The sequence below is a fragment of the Caretta caretta genome, chromosome 2 (assembly GCF_965140235.1).
Source record: "Caretta caretta isolate rCarCar2 chromosome 2, rCarCar1.hap1, whole genome shotgun sequence".
NCBI classification, from domain to species: Eukaryota; Metazoa; Chordata; order Testudines; family Cheloniidae; genus Caretta; species Caretta caretta.
In genome coordinates, this window is record NC_134207.1 from 83,721,167 (window position 1) to 83,735,420 (window position 14,254).

Sequence of the window (14,254 nt, forward strand, 5' to 3'; positions counted from 1 at the left end):
TAGAACCTGCTGTAGTCTCTCCTTCAATCAGTTCCTTAGCCACCTTTCAATTCTCAGATTATCTACAGCTTTTCCAATGTAACTAATAATTTCCCATGTGGAACTATATCAAATGCTTTACTGAAATCCAGGTAGATTAGATTTACTGCATTTCCTTTGTCTAAAAATTATCAATTATCTTCTCAAAGAAAAAGATAAGGTTGGTCTGACACTATTTACCTTTTGTGAAACTATACTGAATTTTATCCCAATTACTTCTATGTCCTTAACTACTTTCTCTTTCAAAATTTGTTCCAAATTTTTTCTTGCATAAAATTGAGATCAAATTAATAGGGTTGTAGTTTCCAAGATCATCCCCCCCCCCACCCCTTTCTTAAAAAGAGGTTCTATATTAGCACTTCTCTTCTCATAGGGTATGCCCCCCTAGTTTACAGATTCTTGCTGCTGAGCTTGCAATTTCATCTGCCAGTTCCTTTAATATTCTTGGATGGAAATTATCCAATCACCCCGATTTGATCCCATTAAGCTGTTTGAGTTTGACTTCCACCTCAGATGTAGTAATTTCTACTTCCATATCCTTGTTTCTATTAGCCACCCTGCCACTACCCCTAAGCTCCTCCTTACCCTTATTAAAAGCTGAAGTACTTGTTTAGGTGCTGGGCTATGCCTAGATTATCTTTAACCTCCACCCCCACCCTCATTGCTTAGCAGTCCCCACTTCTTCTTTCCTTGTTTTCATTTATATGGCTAAAGAACTTTACTACTGGTTTTAGTTTCCTTTTCAACGTCCAACTCTGCTTGGCTTTTGGCAGTTCTCACTTTTCCCGTATGCCTTCTGACTTCCAAGTGGCAGCTTTCCTTGCTGACCATCCCATCTTTCATTCCTTATAGGCTTTCTGCTTTCATGTGCTCAACTGCTGTAGTCTCTCTCAGGTCATGATTTATGACAGGATATTTATATCAGTAAGGTCCCTTAATGGACCCACTTCAACAAACATTTCTGGCTTTAAGGGAGTGTGGTGTTAAGTATGCGTTGACTCATTCCTCAGAAGGGTATGTCAGTGGTAACGCTTCCAAACATCAAAGAGCGGCAAATCTATAAAGCTATGTATTTCTCATTCCTTCAATACAGGGGTGGCCAACCTAAGCCTGAGAAGGACCCAGAGTTTACCAATGTACATTGCCAAAGAGACACAGTAAAATGTCAGCAGCCCCACGTCAGCTCCCCTGCCCCAGCACCTCTGCGGATCAGCACCTCCCCCTCCCTCCCAATCAGCTGTTTTGTGGCATGCAAGAGGGGAGGGATGGGGGGGGGAGGGAGAGAGTGAGGGCATGGCAGTCACAGGAGAGGGGGCAGGAAGGGGTGGAGTGGGGGCAGGGCCTGTGGCAGAGCCAGGGGTTGAGCAGTGAGTACCCCCCGGCACATTGGAAAGTTGGCGACTATCGCTCCAGCCCCAGAGTCGATGCCTATACAAGGAGCCGCATATTAAAGTCTGAAGAATGGCATGTGGCTCTGGAGCCACAGGTTGGCCACCCCTGCTTCAATACTACAATTTTTTTTAAAAAAGTGATCACGATATTGATATATCAATCCTGCTATTACTGTTTCAGTGCAATATTTTCTGATTATTTGCATGTACTTTACATCTGGCTCATCTGACCTGGAATCCATAGCAACAAAATCCTAGAGCACAGCAGCTCTCACACTAATGATTCAACCACTGTGAATGCAGCACTATTACAAGCTTACATTTACTGCTTCTGCCTCACTGTTTTACCACTCCTCTAATAATATAGCAAGATGGCAAAGGACACCAATTTGTGGTTTAGTATGGCAAAAAGAACAAACATGCTGTTTAGTACCTGTAAAACTAATTACACTAAGAATTTAATCAATAATCTGAGCAGAAGTTTGTTCTATGAATGCTGACACAAAGTCCACTAAAAAAAAAGCACCTTGTTGATTATGCCTTGCACTGCAGTGTCTCCAGCTCTCCCTCTGGGATAGGTGAAGCCACTTAAATGGAATGTGGATAATCAGAAAGAAGCTTCTTTAACATAAAAGCCTCAGGGAACAAAGTTTTTTCCTATTACATTGAGCATTTTCTTGATCGAGGACAATGGTAAACTGCTCAGCCACTTTACTGGAATGATTTTCAACCTCAGTGCCAATTACACTGTCAATTACAATTAAGGTGGTGATGTGAGTTAGAAGTCAAGTAGCTTGTAGTTTATCCTCTCTTCATGCACCCCCATGTTGCAAGCCAGAAAATAGAGAATTTCTTTTAACTGTTCATTTAGTATTTTGAAAATTAGTAATAAGTTAGAAGGTAATTAGTTTAATTAAATAAAAGGCTTAAACAAAAACTTAAGTCTTCAATTACATTAACTGAACTGAGAACATTCTGTAAACCCACAGGCAATAACTGTCAGTTGTGGGTTATTGAAGTTAGGCACCAAATAAGTGGCTTGATTTTTCAGAGCCATCTATTTAAATGGCAAACTTTGTATACTCATATTTGAAAATTTTGGCCTAAGAACACTTTGGATAAATATTGTTTAAATGAGATAGGCTGGTATTTGGATCCATGAAGAAGTTTTATTATCCGAGGCCTTGTCTATACTATTGCAGTAGGTCAATCTAAGTTACACTACTCCAGCTATGTGAATAACAGTGAAGTTGATGGGTGATGCTCTCCGGCTGATTTACTTTACCCTTCTCGGGGAGCTGGAGTACCAGAGTCAAGGGAAAAGCACTCTGCCATTGACGTAGCAGGTCATCACTGGACTTGCTAAAATCGACACCTGCTGCATTGATCACAGCAGTGCTGATCTACTGGTAAGTGTAGGCACGGCCTGTCTTATACAGTATTCAGTTTTTAAGTTAAACACCACTATCAAATGCTTGTTACTGTATTTTTTGGTAACATCAAAAATGTGGCTTCTTTCATTATTTGAAGACAATATTGAATTAAAATTAATGTGAATACTTAGATTGGACTGGACTATTTTTTTTTACATTAGGTCATAACTGTTTAAAGAAAGGAATAATTCTGAATACAGCATACAAGAATATAGTTTCTAAACTAAAACTTCAGTTTTCAATCTACCACCGCATGCTTTCACTTCATAATTTTAAAAGCTAAACTAAACTTTAAGCTCACCAACTTGTAGGCGCTTCATCATCTCCCATTTCACCTTCTTCTACTTCCATTCCTTCATCTCTCTCCTCTATGTGCTGACAGAAAGGGGGGAAGAGGTGGGAAGAAAGTACACTAAGCGTAGAAACTACATATACACGTTTGAATCTGCAGGTCATTCTCATTATTCCAGTTTCCTAGACCTTTATTATTCATTGGAACCAAAACAAAACATCCTTTGAACAGTTTTTGGTTTGTTCATTCTTAAGCCAGGTCTTCAACTAGCAACTATTAGAACACTGACGTAGCGTTGCGATAGGTAAGGTAGCGAGTGCTGCAATTCGCATTTTAAGTAAACATGGAAGTTTAAACGGGTCTTGAAATGTGATGACTTGTAAAGGGAATTCCCCTTCACTTTAATCCTTTCCCCTCTACAGGCCTGATCCAGGACAGCCTCCGTATGAAGGAAGGGTGCGTAAGCATGTGCTTAAGTGCTTTCCTGAATCGCAGCCTATATTATTTTTTCCCTTCTTCCTTCCCCATCTCTTGGGGAGTTACACTCAACATATGCTCCAAAAATGGAAAATTGAAAAAATTAGGAGCAGTCACCTAGTTTAACTTCTGGGACACAAAGAGAAATACAGGCAGATACAAAAGAGAACATCAAGGAGGAAAAAGCTCCGTCAATAGCATACACTACGGTTTTGGTCTCTTAATAAATTCCAGATTTTTCTAACTTCCTCTTTTTTTTTTAAAAACTGCTTTAATTTTTGGTTCAGAAAATTTAGGACAACACTGAAAGAAAACCTCTAAGTTACTGTATCCTACACTACTAGGTCCCTCTCACAAATACATATATATTATATGTGTGTGTGTGTGAGAGAGTCAGAGAGTGTGTCTCTCTCATATTATATATATATATATATATATATATATATATATTTTCTGTAATGGACCATTCAAGGGTGGACTCCCTGACTTCAATGGAGCTCTGAGAGGGCTTGTACAGGCCCTGAATCTGCAAGTCAGAGAGAGAGCATGCTAGCACTGCAGTTTCACAAGTAGTCAGGTAAAGCTTATTTGATTAAGATATTAACCCTCAAACCTCAAGTTAAAGGTTCAAAATTCCCACATCCCATCCTACCTATGATTGCTGACAAAGTGGGTGAAATACATGTTAAGTTCCAGACCAGAATGATGTTTTATAGAAGTATATAATTCTAAACACTGGCTAAAAGCGGTTGTGATTATTTTGTGCCAGCTCTCCTATAGTTTTTACACAAATTTTCTGCAGACACATTGAGCGTAATGCATCAATTCTCACCTTCTGTCCTAGAGTGCTCTCTTGTTCATTAGTATTGAAAACTGTGACATTTTCCAGATTAAACTGACTTTGCAAATTGAGTCCTGCAGAAAAAATACCAACTTTTAAAAAGAGCAGATGTGTCAGTCTGGGAATTGATGAAGTTCATAAAGCCAGCTCATGATTATTACCCAACATACAATAGCCAATCTGTAGGAAACAAATCAAGTAACAATTTCTGTTTGTATTTATAAAAAGTGAATGATTTTTAAATTGTATGTTAGACACATATTAAAGTCAAAATTAAAAGCTGATTTCTGGTTAAAGTCAATTTTGCTTGAAGTAAGATTATTAGAGACTGGAGTATTTAATCTTTTAAGATACTCTTCTTTCATGTGAAATACACAAAATCTCACCTGACTTCTCTGAAAGAGGAAATAATCTAGCCAGGAATAGCTGAATTCTTCCACAGAAGACGGTGTTCTGTGATTTAGATAATCTTCTTAGGAGATCTAAATAATGTAAAAACAAGAAAGCAGAGATAAGCATTAATGTTATCACATGTATTATCTCCCAACTTTTCATCCATTTTGTCTCTAGAACTCATTTTAAGAGTTCAGACAGGTGGGATCTCCATAACTAACAAAATAAATTTGAGACATCTGTAAATTTAAATGCTACTATCTTAAATGACCCTTTCTCCCTCAGGCCTCAAATGTTTTATCTAATGTGTTCTAGTGGACCAAGTCTCTGAATTCCCACAAACCAAGAGTCCTAAAACTGTATTTAAAGATAATTGCAGGAAGAAGCCTATTGGACCACTCCTTCCAATACAGCCTCTGGCAATGATGAGGGCTTAAATGTTACTCAGAAACTTTCTTCTAGCGTCTCTCTCTCTCCTTCTCTGTGATAGAGAGAAATTTCCCCATAATCAAAATGAAGCTCATATTGAACAGCAAGGTCTTGAGTACCTACCAAGACAAATAGCTCATCATTTTAAAAACGATTACAGAAAACAGTCTAATGTGACTCAAATATTAAGACCCTAGCTTTGTTCAGTTGTTTTTGGACCTGCATTGCACTTCCCCGAAAAAGTGCTACTCACCGTTGCACATTCTCAGCAAGTAATTCTTCCCAGCTGAATAAAATGTATTCTGAAAAACAGAGCAAACGGATCAGTCTCATTCGGAGGATGCTGCAAATCTTCAATAGCTTTTGTCTTTTCAACTCAACAGTACAGATCACATTGATATTAGAAATAAATCCATCTGAGTCCTTCTTGTTCTTAAACCTCAACAGAGAATTTCCACTTATTTAAGGAAGACTCCACAAAAAAGTCCCAAAAATTCCAAGAAAATTTCTAGTTCATAAAGTAACCCAAGCTTAATGCCAACCTCCATACAAATACAAGAAATGCTGGTAATTCATGTGCTTTTTCTGAAAGGCTCTTTACACAGTGAGAAATACTGATTTGTAACCCATTTTTTCCCCTGTGTTTTATGTATAGATGTAAAGTTAAGAGAAGCACATAAACACAAGATTTAGAACAGCATCAGCTGACAGAAGAAACCTGCCAGTACAAGGAATGAAATGGATGATGTTTGGAATGACAGAAACCTGTCCTGAATGGCTAGGAGGTCACATTTAGATCAAGGAACAGAGAACAATTATTTGACGGTACTCGGAAGCTTTTTATGGATAAATCTGAAGAGCTGCCAACACTACAGATATTGTAAACGTTGAAATTTTGGGCTGATTTTGAGGGGTTCTCATGACCATGCAATAAAACTGGAAACTCAGACATATTGTTTGAAATGCCCAGTTTCCCCTTCAACTTCTGAAGGCTGCTGTTCTTGTGCTGCATGCAGTGCAGAGCACTGGAGCCTGCACATCCTTTGGCTTTGGCAGTGGCAGCAGCAGATTCACCGCCCACCACCAACCACAATCTAGGAAGGGAGAGTTACTGAAGGAAGGAGCCCAAGAGAAGCCCTTTTGAGTTGAATTTCCAATCTGTTATTGTCACAGACCATTTGGGATAGGCAGGGGATTTAATAAAAACAAGACAGACCAAAAAGATGATTTAATTAATCATGATTTTTTAACTCAAAGTTAACAGTTCTGAATCTGCTATACTTACAAGCCTACCTTCTGTGTTTCCTATAAGCAGGCAATACTGACAATATTTATTCTATTATTTCAACACAAAAATAAAAGACAAAATCCATCTTGTTAATTGGTCAATCATTTATACCTCCATATCATCATCTTCAGCATGAACGAAACACACTTTGGAAAAAATACTCACTGATTTCCATGTAGTGACATTTTTTTCGACAAAGGTAAAAATTTTGTCACACTGATCCAAAGGCAGGCAATCCAGAACATCTCCCAGAAGAACAAAAGGGGTTGATGCTGTACAGATACCTTTAGAGAGGGGTGGGAGTGCAAGGATCATTTTAGTCAGAAAGACTTGCACCTAATAACTGTATTAACAAAGATGGAACGAGGAAGTTGCAAAGTATCATGAGAAAGAAGTTACCAAAAAAAGTCAGAAAAGGTAGGGACTAAAATATAAATTCTTCTGTTTTCGTGTGTGTGTGTGAGAGAGCACAAGTATGTACAGTACCTAGCATTTCATAGGTACCGCTGTACTAAAAATAAGATACAGTAATAGTTGTCAAAACTTGGTAGGTCCCCAAATTAAGAGATGTTGGAATTTTTGTTTAAATTTTATTACAATTAAAAGGTATTGGGCTGCTTTTTTCAGAGGAAGAAAGTGAAACTATAGTGGGGCCTACTGCTGTAAGGCTTTTTGAAGTAGAATCTGCCCTCTACCAAGAAGCAATTCAGAAATGTCAGTGTTTTCACCACTGAGTGACTAATTCTTCAGAATTGAAGAGGCAGAGCCTCATATTCCCTCCCCCCCCGCCCATCCTCCTTTTTCAGACTTCCAATTTAACCATTCTACTTCTACGATAAAGCTTTTGATGATTGTTATTATTGTCATTTAGTCAAGTGACTATTACAATGGTGCTCTGATAAATGGATGCAGAAATTACTGAGGTACACAGCATATGCAACCACAGCTAAATGGTCACACCTTACACTGATCATTTATGAAATACAAACATTTTGACAAAAGATTATTACTACCGTTCATATAACATTTTACTCAACAAAACAAATATTTAACAGGAATACACTTAAGTGACTTATGTATTTCCATTCATAAACAAATGGAATTGATGATCAGGGGTTCTATGCAAGAGGGCTTCCACCATTGTCTCAATTCACATTCACAATTCTAAAAAGACATTGTAAAGACAAAGACTCAAACACTACCAACACAGTTGTGTTGCAGCAGGTCAGTTACTGCTGGGGGACCAGCATGGAAAGCCAGGAGATAAGTTTCTGTTCCAATAAGATGTTATAGGACATTGGTCAATTAACCTCACTGTCTCTCTCTTCTCAACAGTAAAATCAGGATAACAAAACCCACATTTGTAAAGAGTTTAGAGATCCATGGATGAAAAGTGCTATGTAAGTGCTATTACAACCTGAGAGAAGAGTTCAGAAATGAACTCAGATTCCCACTATGCTTTTAAAAAAGGAAAGGATCCATTCCAATATGTACAGCAGTTACAAGTTCAGTTAGCAGAAGTTAGGCAGCTGTCCTATGCAAGAACTCTACTACTGTTAGATCACCATAATATCTTAGCATCTGTGCAAACAGTTAAGCTAAGGACCACGCACTAGTGGAGTTGACGTTTGTAAATACTAATGAAAGAGAATGATATGGTAAGCACACTCAAACTTATACCTTGTATCAGGCTGTTTCATATAATTACTCACTCACCATCTGTAACTCCATTAATAGCAAGAGAAATAATAGCCAAGACATTTTCACATGAGGCTTGGTTTATCTAAACAAATGTAAGACAGATTTATTACAGAATTCAAGTAATTTGTACTATTTTGATCAGATGCATTTACTAAAGCCAGAGAAAGCTAACGTCTTGTTTTACTTAAGTATATTTTATATTACAAATGTTCAAAATCTCACTATGAGCACAAAGAAAAGTCAATGTTCATCTTCCCATGAATTTAACCACACTAGGAAGTAACATTCAGTAGCAAGCATTTCATATGAAACTAATACCAAGTTAAACTCATGCAGTTGAGTGACATTTCCTGATTACTTTTGGTCATTAAAGACTCTATAGCACATTATGCATGGCCAGTGCTATTTGGAATACCCTTATTCTAACATGTGTAGTTACAATCTCTCTAGATTTCCTCTGCAATTTCAATGACCTGATACCTTTCATAAACAGTGGAATGGTAAATTTTAGGTCCATATAGGTATGGCACTCCAGAGTGTGAAAAATCCACATCTCTGAGCACTGCAGCTATGCAGCTGTAACCCCAAGGGTAGATGTAGCCAGATTTACAGAATGCTTCTGTCAGCCTAGCTGTCGTCGCTCAGGAACATGGAGCTCCTACAGTGATGTAAAAACCCTTCCATCACTTTGGACTGTGTCTATACTACGGAGTTATGTCAACATAGCTACAACTATGCTGCTATAGTCCCCACAATGTAGACATGTTGGGTGCTATTAAACAGTTAACATTTTCCCTATCCCCCTCCCCCCGAAGCATCTGCATTTTGGCTGCTGGGTGAAATGATTTTCTATATTTTGTATATTGCTTTGGAATGAACGGCGATACTATTCTAATCGAAGATTAAAAGGCCCTTATGAGCCTACACTATAAAATGTTAGGGAATGTGCAACTTTTTTTTAAAAGTATTTCCTTTCAAAGGGCAGAATGAAATCCTGTAAGTCTACACTCTGTTAGGTATTCTTTCATGCAAGTTATTGTTTTCAGTTTTGTTTTACTCTTAGTGTATTCCTTCAAGGGCTAAATAATGAAAAAAGCAATATCCTAGATCCTATATAAAAGCTGTTATATCATAAATCATACAGATTTATAAATTTGAAACTAAAGTACAGATTTTTAAAAACTACTGTAAACAATAAATACTTCGAGAGATTTTATAAACATCACTAGACTATGAGACATTTGTGAAAGCATCTTTTAACAGATAATTTTTAAAATATGGCAAAGTGATTCATGTTTCCAACAGATATCCTAATAATTTCTGAAAGTTTTTACTAATAGCCAACATAGTACACTCAAATGGTAAATAAATGTACACAAGTTGTACATTAATTTACAATATACAATTTCAATTTGTATCAACAAATAGTTACAGTGATGTGAACGAAATACTTACAATTTCCTCTTCTAGAACAACTCTGAAAGATTGATCCAGGGTGCATTTCTTTTCATTTTCACTACAAATAGTAAAGTTTTAGACAGTACTGATGAAACATTCAGGATAAATAATAATTAGTTGAAAAGACATTTTTAAAAATGAAATGATAACTCCTTACCTTCCAGGAATCTGGTTGAATGCATTCAATAAGGGTTTGATAGTTCTGTTGGTCAAAGCATCTCGAGTAGAATTCTAAAAACAAGTTACGTGATAAAATAAGTTGCAAGTAACTCCCAGTACGAAACCAGAAGGAAGTCAAAAGTAATCCAGATAGAGGAGTCTTTTTTAATCTGACAGAAAAAGTTAAATACTAATGCTCTCTTAACCTGGGGGGATTACCACAGATCAATTTCCAATAACAACAACAAACGTACACAATTTGGTGGGTCATAATGCCACAGAAAGGAATAACCTTTAAAAGCACCAAAACGTACGTAAAATGAATTACGCCACACACAAACATGACTGACGCTACAAGTGATACAAAGGCCTGGTCTACTTACAAAAGTTGCACCGGTTTGACCAGAGGCACGGTTTTAAACTGATTGAGCTAAACTGGTTCAAGTTTGCCTGGGGACACTCGTACGGGCTTAGCTCGCAGTGGTAAACCGACATAAAGTTGCCCCCACAGAAATTTACACTGTGTGTGTTTTTTTTTAATTGATTAAACTGAAACTGCTGCAGGTCCTACGTGCAGCCCCGAGATCCAGCACCATTTGGTGGCCCCAGTGGGAAAGCTACCTGCGCAGAGCCCTATGTCCAGGCCCGGCCAGTCGGGAGAGCTGCTGGGTCTGCCGCTGGCTGGTCCACCCCCCGCAGCAGCCGAGTCACCTGCCCCGCGGGTGTCGGGGGGACACACCCACGGGCGGGGCCCAGGAAGGCGGCGGCGGCGGGGGGGGGGGGGGCGCGGCGGCGGCGGGCAGGGCCAGGGGACGCGCGCGGCGAGGCGGGGCGACCCCCCCCGCCAGGGCCGGAGGAAGCAGGAAATGCCTGCGCCGGGCTCCGCGCCGAGTACGCGGTGGTGTGCGCCGGGCACCACCGCCAGGTCCCGCTCCGCGCGCCAGGCGAGCCCGCGCTGCTCACCGTGAAGCGGAGCCGCGCCTCGGGGAGGCTGAAGAGCGGCGGCGACATCCTCCCTCCGGCAGCTCGGCGGCCCGCGCTTATGACGCCATCGCTCAGCGCCTCGGTGTCGAAACCATAGAGAGCGGAGCTCCTCGCCGCCGCCACGCCCCCTCCCTCGGGCTAGAGCGCCCTCAGCCACCGGCCTGTCGCGCCCCGAGGGCCAGGGAGAGGTAGGGCCCCACCCACTCACCCACCAGGCCGGCTAGAGGGACTCCGGGGGCGGGGAATGGAGCGCGGGGTCACGCGGCTGTGAAAACGTCGCTTTGTTCCGCCTCCCTCCCGGCGCTGCCCTGTGCGAGGCGGGCGCCTCCCCACCAGCCCGCCCCCGCCCCGCCCCGCCCCGCCGGCCCCCAGGGCCGCGCCGCCTGCCTGCGCCTGGCCGGTGTTGCCGGCACCCGGTGCCAGAGGCGAGCAGCAGCAGCAGCAGCAGCAGGGGTTCGTTGCCCGGTGTGCGTCACCCCAGAAACACAGCGGGGTGGAGAAGCAGAAGAGTTCACCTGGAGCTCCAACGAAGGTATGGGGAGAAAAGAATCTCAAATCCGGCACACTGAGCAGGCAGAGTCGCATACCTTTATACTCCTTATCTCTATTGCATTACACATCAGCCTAGTAAAACTGCTTTATATGGGTTACAACACTGTTTTTTCCGGCAACCTTAACAAGAATTTTAGCAATTCAAAACAACAGCACAGCCTGCTTAGCCTTGCGATTAATGAGGCAAATAAGCGGTTATGGCCTTGTAGCTGATTCCTGCCGTTATCCTAACTTGGCGCCAGCAAAACCTACACGAGACAGCTCTGTCTGCAGCTGCAGCGGCGTTATTCTGGGAGTACAAGGGCTTTCTCAGGCCAGCCAGGACTGAATTCTGTGAAGGGGGGTTGAGAAGGGCACCTAGGTCTAGAGCAAAGAGACTTCCTCGACACTCATGGTCTTCCATCCCCTCGACTTAACTAGTGGCCATGTCCTGGGACCCCAACAATGGGAACGGCTGTGAGCGTGCCCCGCCCACGGGGCCCTGGCTCCGGAGTCCAGGGTCAGCGGTCCCAGCTCTGCGTGAGCGCTATGGCTCCTTGGAGCCGAAATGTCCAGCTAACACACTGGCTCCACACACTGCAGCATCCCGCCGTTGCATAGGTGTCCAAAGCCCCAGCTGCCTTCTGCTCAGCCCCCAGACCTCCCGCTTCCCCCCGACGCTCTGCCTGCAATTCAGTTATGGGCTGTCCAGGCAAAAAATTTTGGCATAGCAAGAACTGAAAATGTGGGGCGAACATGAATTTACTATCAAAATAGATAGCAGAGGGGCTGCTGTGCTGATCATATTATTCAATTCAATGGCTTATATGAAGATGCAACTTGTTTCCAGTGTGCCACAGGGGAGTGCCCCGTAAGCCAAGAATTTTAAATTCAGCTGTTGCAGAGCTCAAAGGGCCTTGATCCTCCCAGAGAGCTTTTTTTTCTGTCTTGCCTTCACTGTAGAGCATTGTTCCCCAAACTGTGAGGTGTGCCCCCCTCCGGGGGCATGGAGGAACATTCAGGGGTGTGTGGTAGGGCCTTGGCCAGCCCCCATGGGAGGCAGGGAGAGAGTGCCACTTGGCCCTGCTCTGCCCTCAGCCCAGCTCCGCTTCCGGCCACAGCCCCCAGCTCCTGGCCCCAACCATTGGCCAGCTCCTGGCCGTGGCCCCCAGCTCCCAGTCCCAATCACAGCCCCACTCCTGGACCTGCCCCTCCCTGCCCACCCCCGACAACTCTGGTTTCGGCTCCCAACCGCAGCTCCTGGGGGGGCGCAGACCAGGTAAGGGGGGATGCAAGTGAAAAAGTGTGGGGATCACTGCTGTAGAGGCTCTAGAACCTTCCCCAGCTCCCCTCTTGTCTGGTTTTCTGCTACAGTTTTAAAGAGTACGCACATCCTCATAAAAACATCTCTACCCCAATTTTGTGTATAAACAATATTTAACAATAATTAATATTTAACAACAAATTGTTAAACCTAAACAAATCTCCAGCTTTGCCACTCATCCAGATGTCATCATCTTTGTCAGGAGATCGGTTTTGTCTGTATTCCAGTGGTGAAAGAAGAAAGTTTGAGATCTCTTAGGTCAGCATTTCTCAAACTATGGGGTGGGCCTCCCTAGGGGAGGCACAGGAATGTGTCAAGGGAGGTGTGAGCTATGTGGTTTGATTTTTTTAAGTGCTTTGGCTGTCAACCCTGGGTGGCTGGGACTTGGGCTGTGCTGTCCAAATTGATCTGGGGTAAGTGACTGGTCTCTTGGCACTGGGAGCAATCTGAATATTTTGTGATTTTTGGTGTGAGTGAACATTTATCACTAAGTCCAGTTTGCCTAGGTGGCAAGACAGACCGGAGTGCCCAAGGGGACTGTCAGTGACTCCATGGAGAGACTGTTACAGTGATCCAGGAGTTCACATTTGTTTCTGGTGTGGCAAAATCTAATTATAGAACACATCACAGGGTGTCTGTCCTTTTTTTGACTGTCTGGCCCAAGGCAGGCATTCACTATTGTGCACCACTCCAGACAGTGTGACAGATGGATACAAAATTATTGTTAGATCCTAGGGTTGATCACAACGAGCTAATATAATTTAAAGATGAAGATACCGTCTTCTGCACAGACGGTTACCACTATTTTGACATTGTGTTAGATAACCCTTGTTATAACACTGCCATATTCCAATGCAGAGAAGTCCTAAGGCATTAGAATATGGACTTAAATATTTCTATTATGGTAGTGCCCAAAGGCCCTGATCCACCCCATCACATGGGGCACTGTACAAACATACCTTCTCAGTGTGAGGCTCTTACAGTAGGACTGGTGAAAAAATGTATTTTTTGTAAAATCAAAAATCAGATTTCATTGTGTTTGAAATAATTCACTATTTTGCTGGAGTTTTTTGACAAAAGGAAACAGAAAAATTTTGACAGGTTTCAGAGTAGCAGCCGTGTTAGTCTGTATTCGCAAAAAGAAAAGGAGTACTTGTGGCACCTTAGAGACTAACAAATTTATTTGAGCATAAGCTTTCGTGAAAGTACTCCTTTTCTTTTTAGAAAAATTTTGGTTTGTTTCAAATTGGAAAATTTTGGTTCAGCTTTTGGGGTTTGTATATTTTAATGTTTTTCCCACTTTGTCTCCCTTTTATTTATCTTCCCTAAAAAATTAAATAAAATTTTCAGATTCAAAATGAAGGGGATTTTTTTGTGTATTATCATCATCATAGCCCCTAGTAACTAGGAGCCCCAGTCATGGGCCAGGACATCATTGTGGAAGATGCTGGTTTAGCTGAAAAAAACAGAAAATGTATAAATGAAATGAAAATTTTCTGTGATGATTTCTGCAT

General features: G+C 41.8%; 1 protein-coding gene across 1 annotated transcript in view; it reads right to left on the reverse strand.

Moving 5' to 3' along the window:
• Window positions 1–11,087, reverse strand: part of THOC1 (THO complex subunit 1) — a 34,889-nt gene extending 23,802 nt beyond the window's left edge. The window contains exons 1-9 of the mRNA XM_048840415.2: window positions 10,865–11,087; window positions 9,900–9,973; window positions 9,740–9,800; window positions 8,300–8,366; window positions 6,749–6,867; window positions 5,549–5,597; window positions 4,860–4,955; window positions 4,465–4,547; window positions 3,165–3,238 (exon numbers count right to left, since the gene is read on the reverse strand). Coding sequence (XP_048696372.1) covers window positions 3,165–3,238; window positions 4,465–4,547; window positions 4,860–4,955; window positions 5,549–5,597; window positions 6,749–6,867; window positions 8,300–8,366; window positions 9,740–9,800; window positions 9,900–9,973; window positions 10,865–10,912 — 671 coding nt within the window. The 5' untranslated portion in view covers window positions 10,913–11,087. The remainder of the gene's footprint in view (window positions 1–3,164; window positions 3,239–4,464; window positions 4,548–4,859; window positions 4,956–5,548; window positions 5,598–6,748; window positions 6,868–8,299; window positions 8,367–9,739; window positions 9,801–9,899; window positions 9,974–10,864) is intronic.
• Between the last annotated feature and the right edge of the window lie 3,167 nt (window positions 11,088–14,254).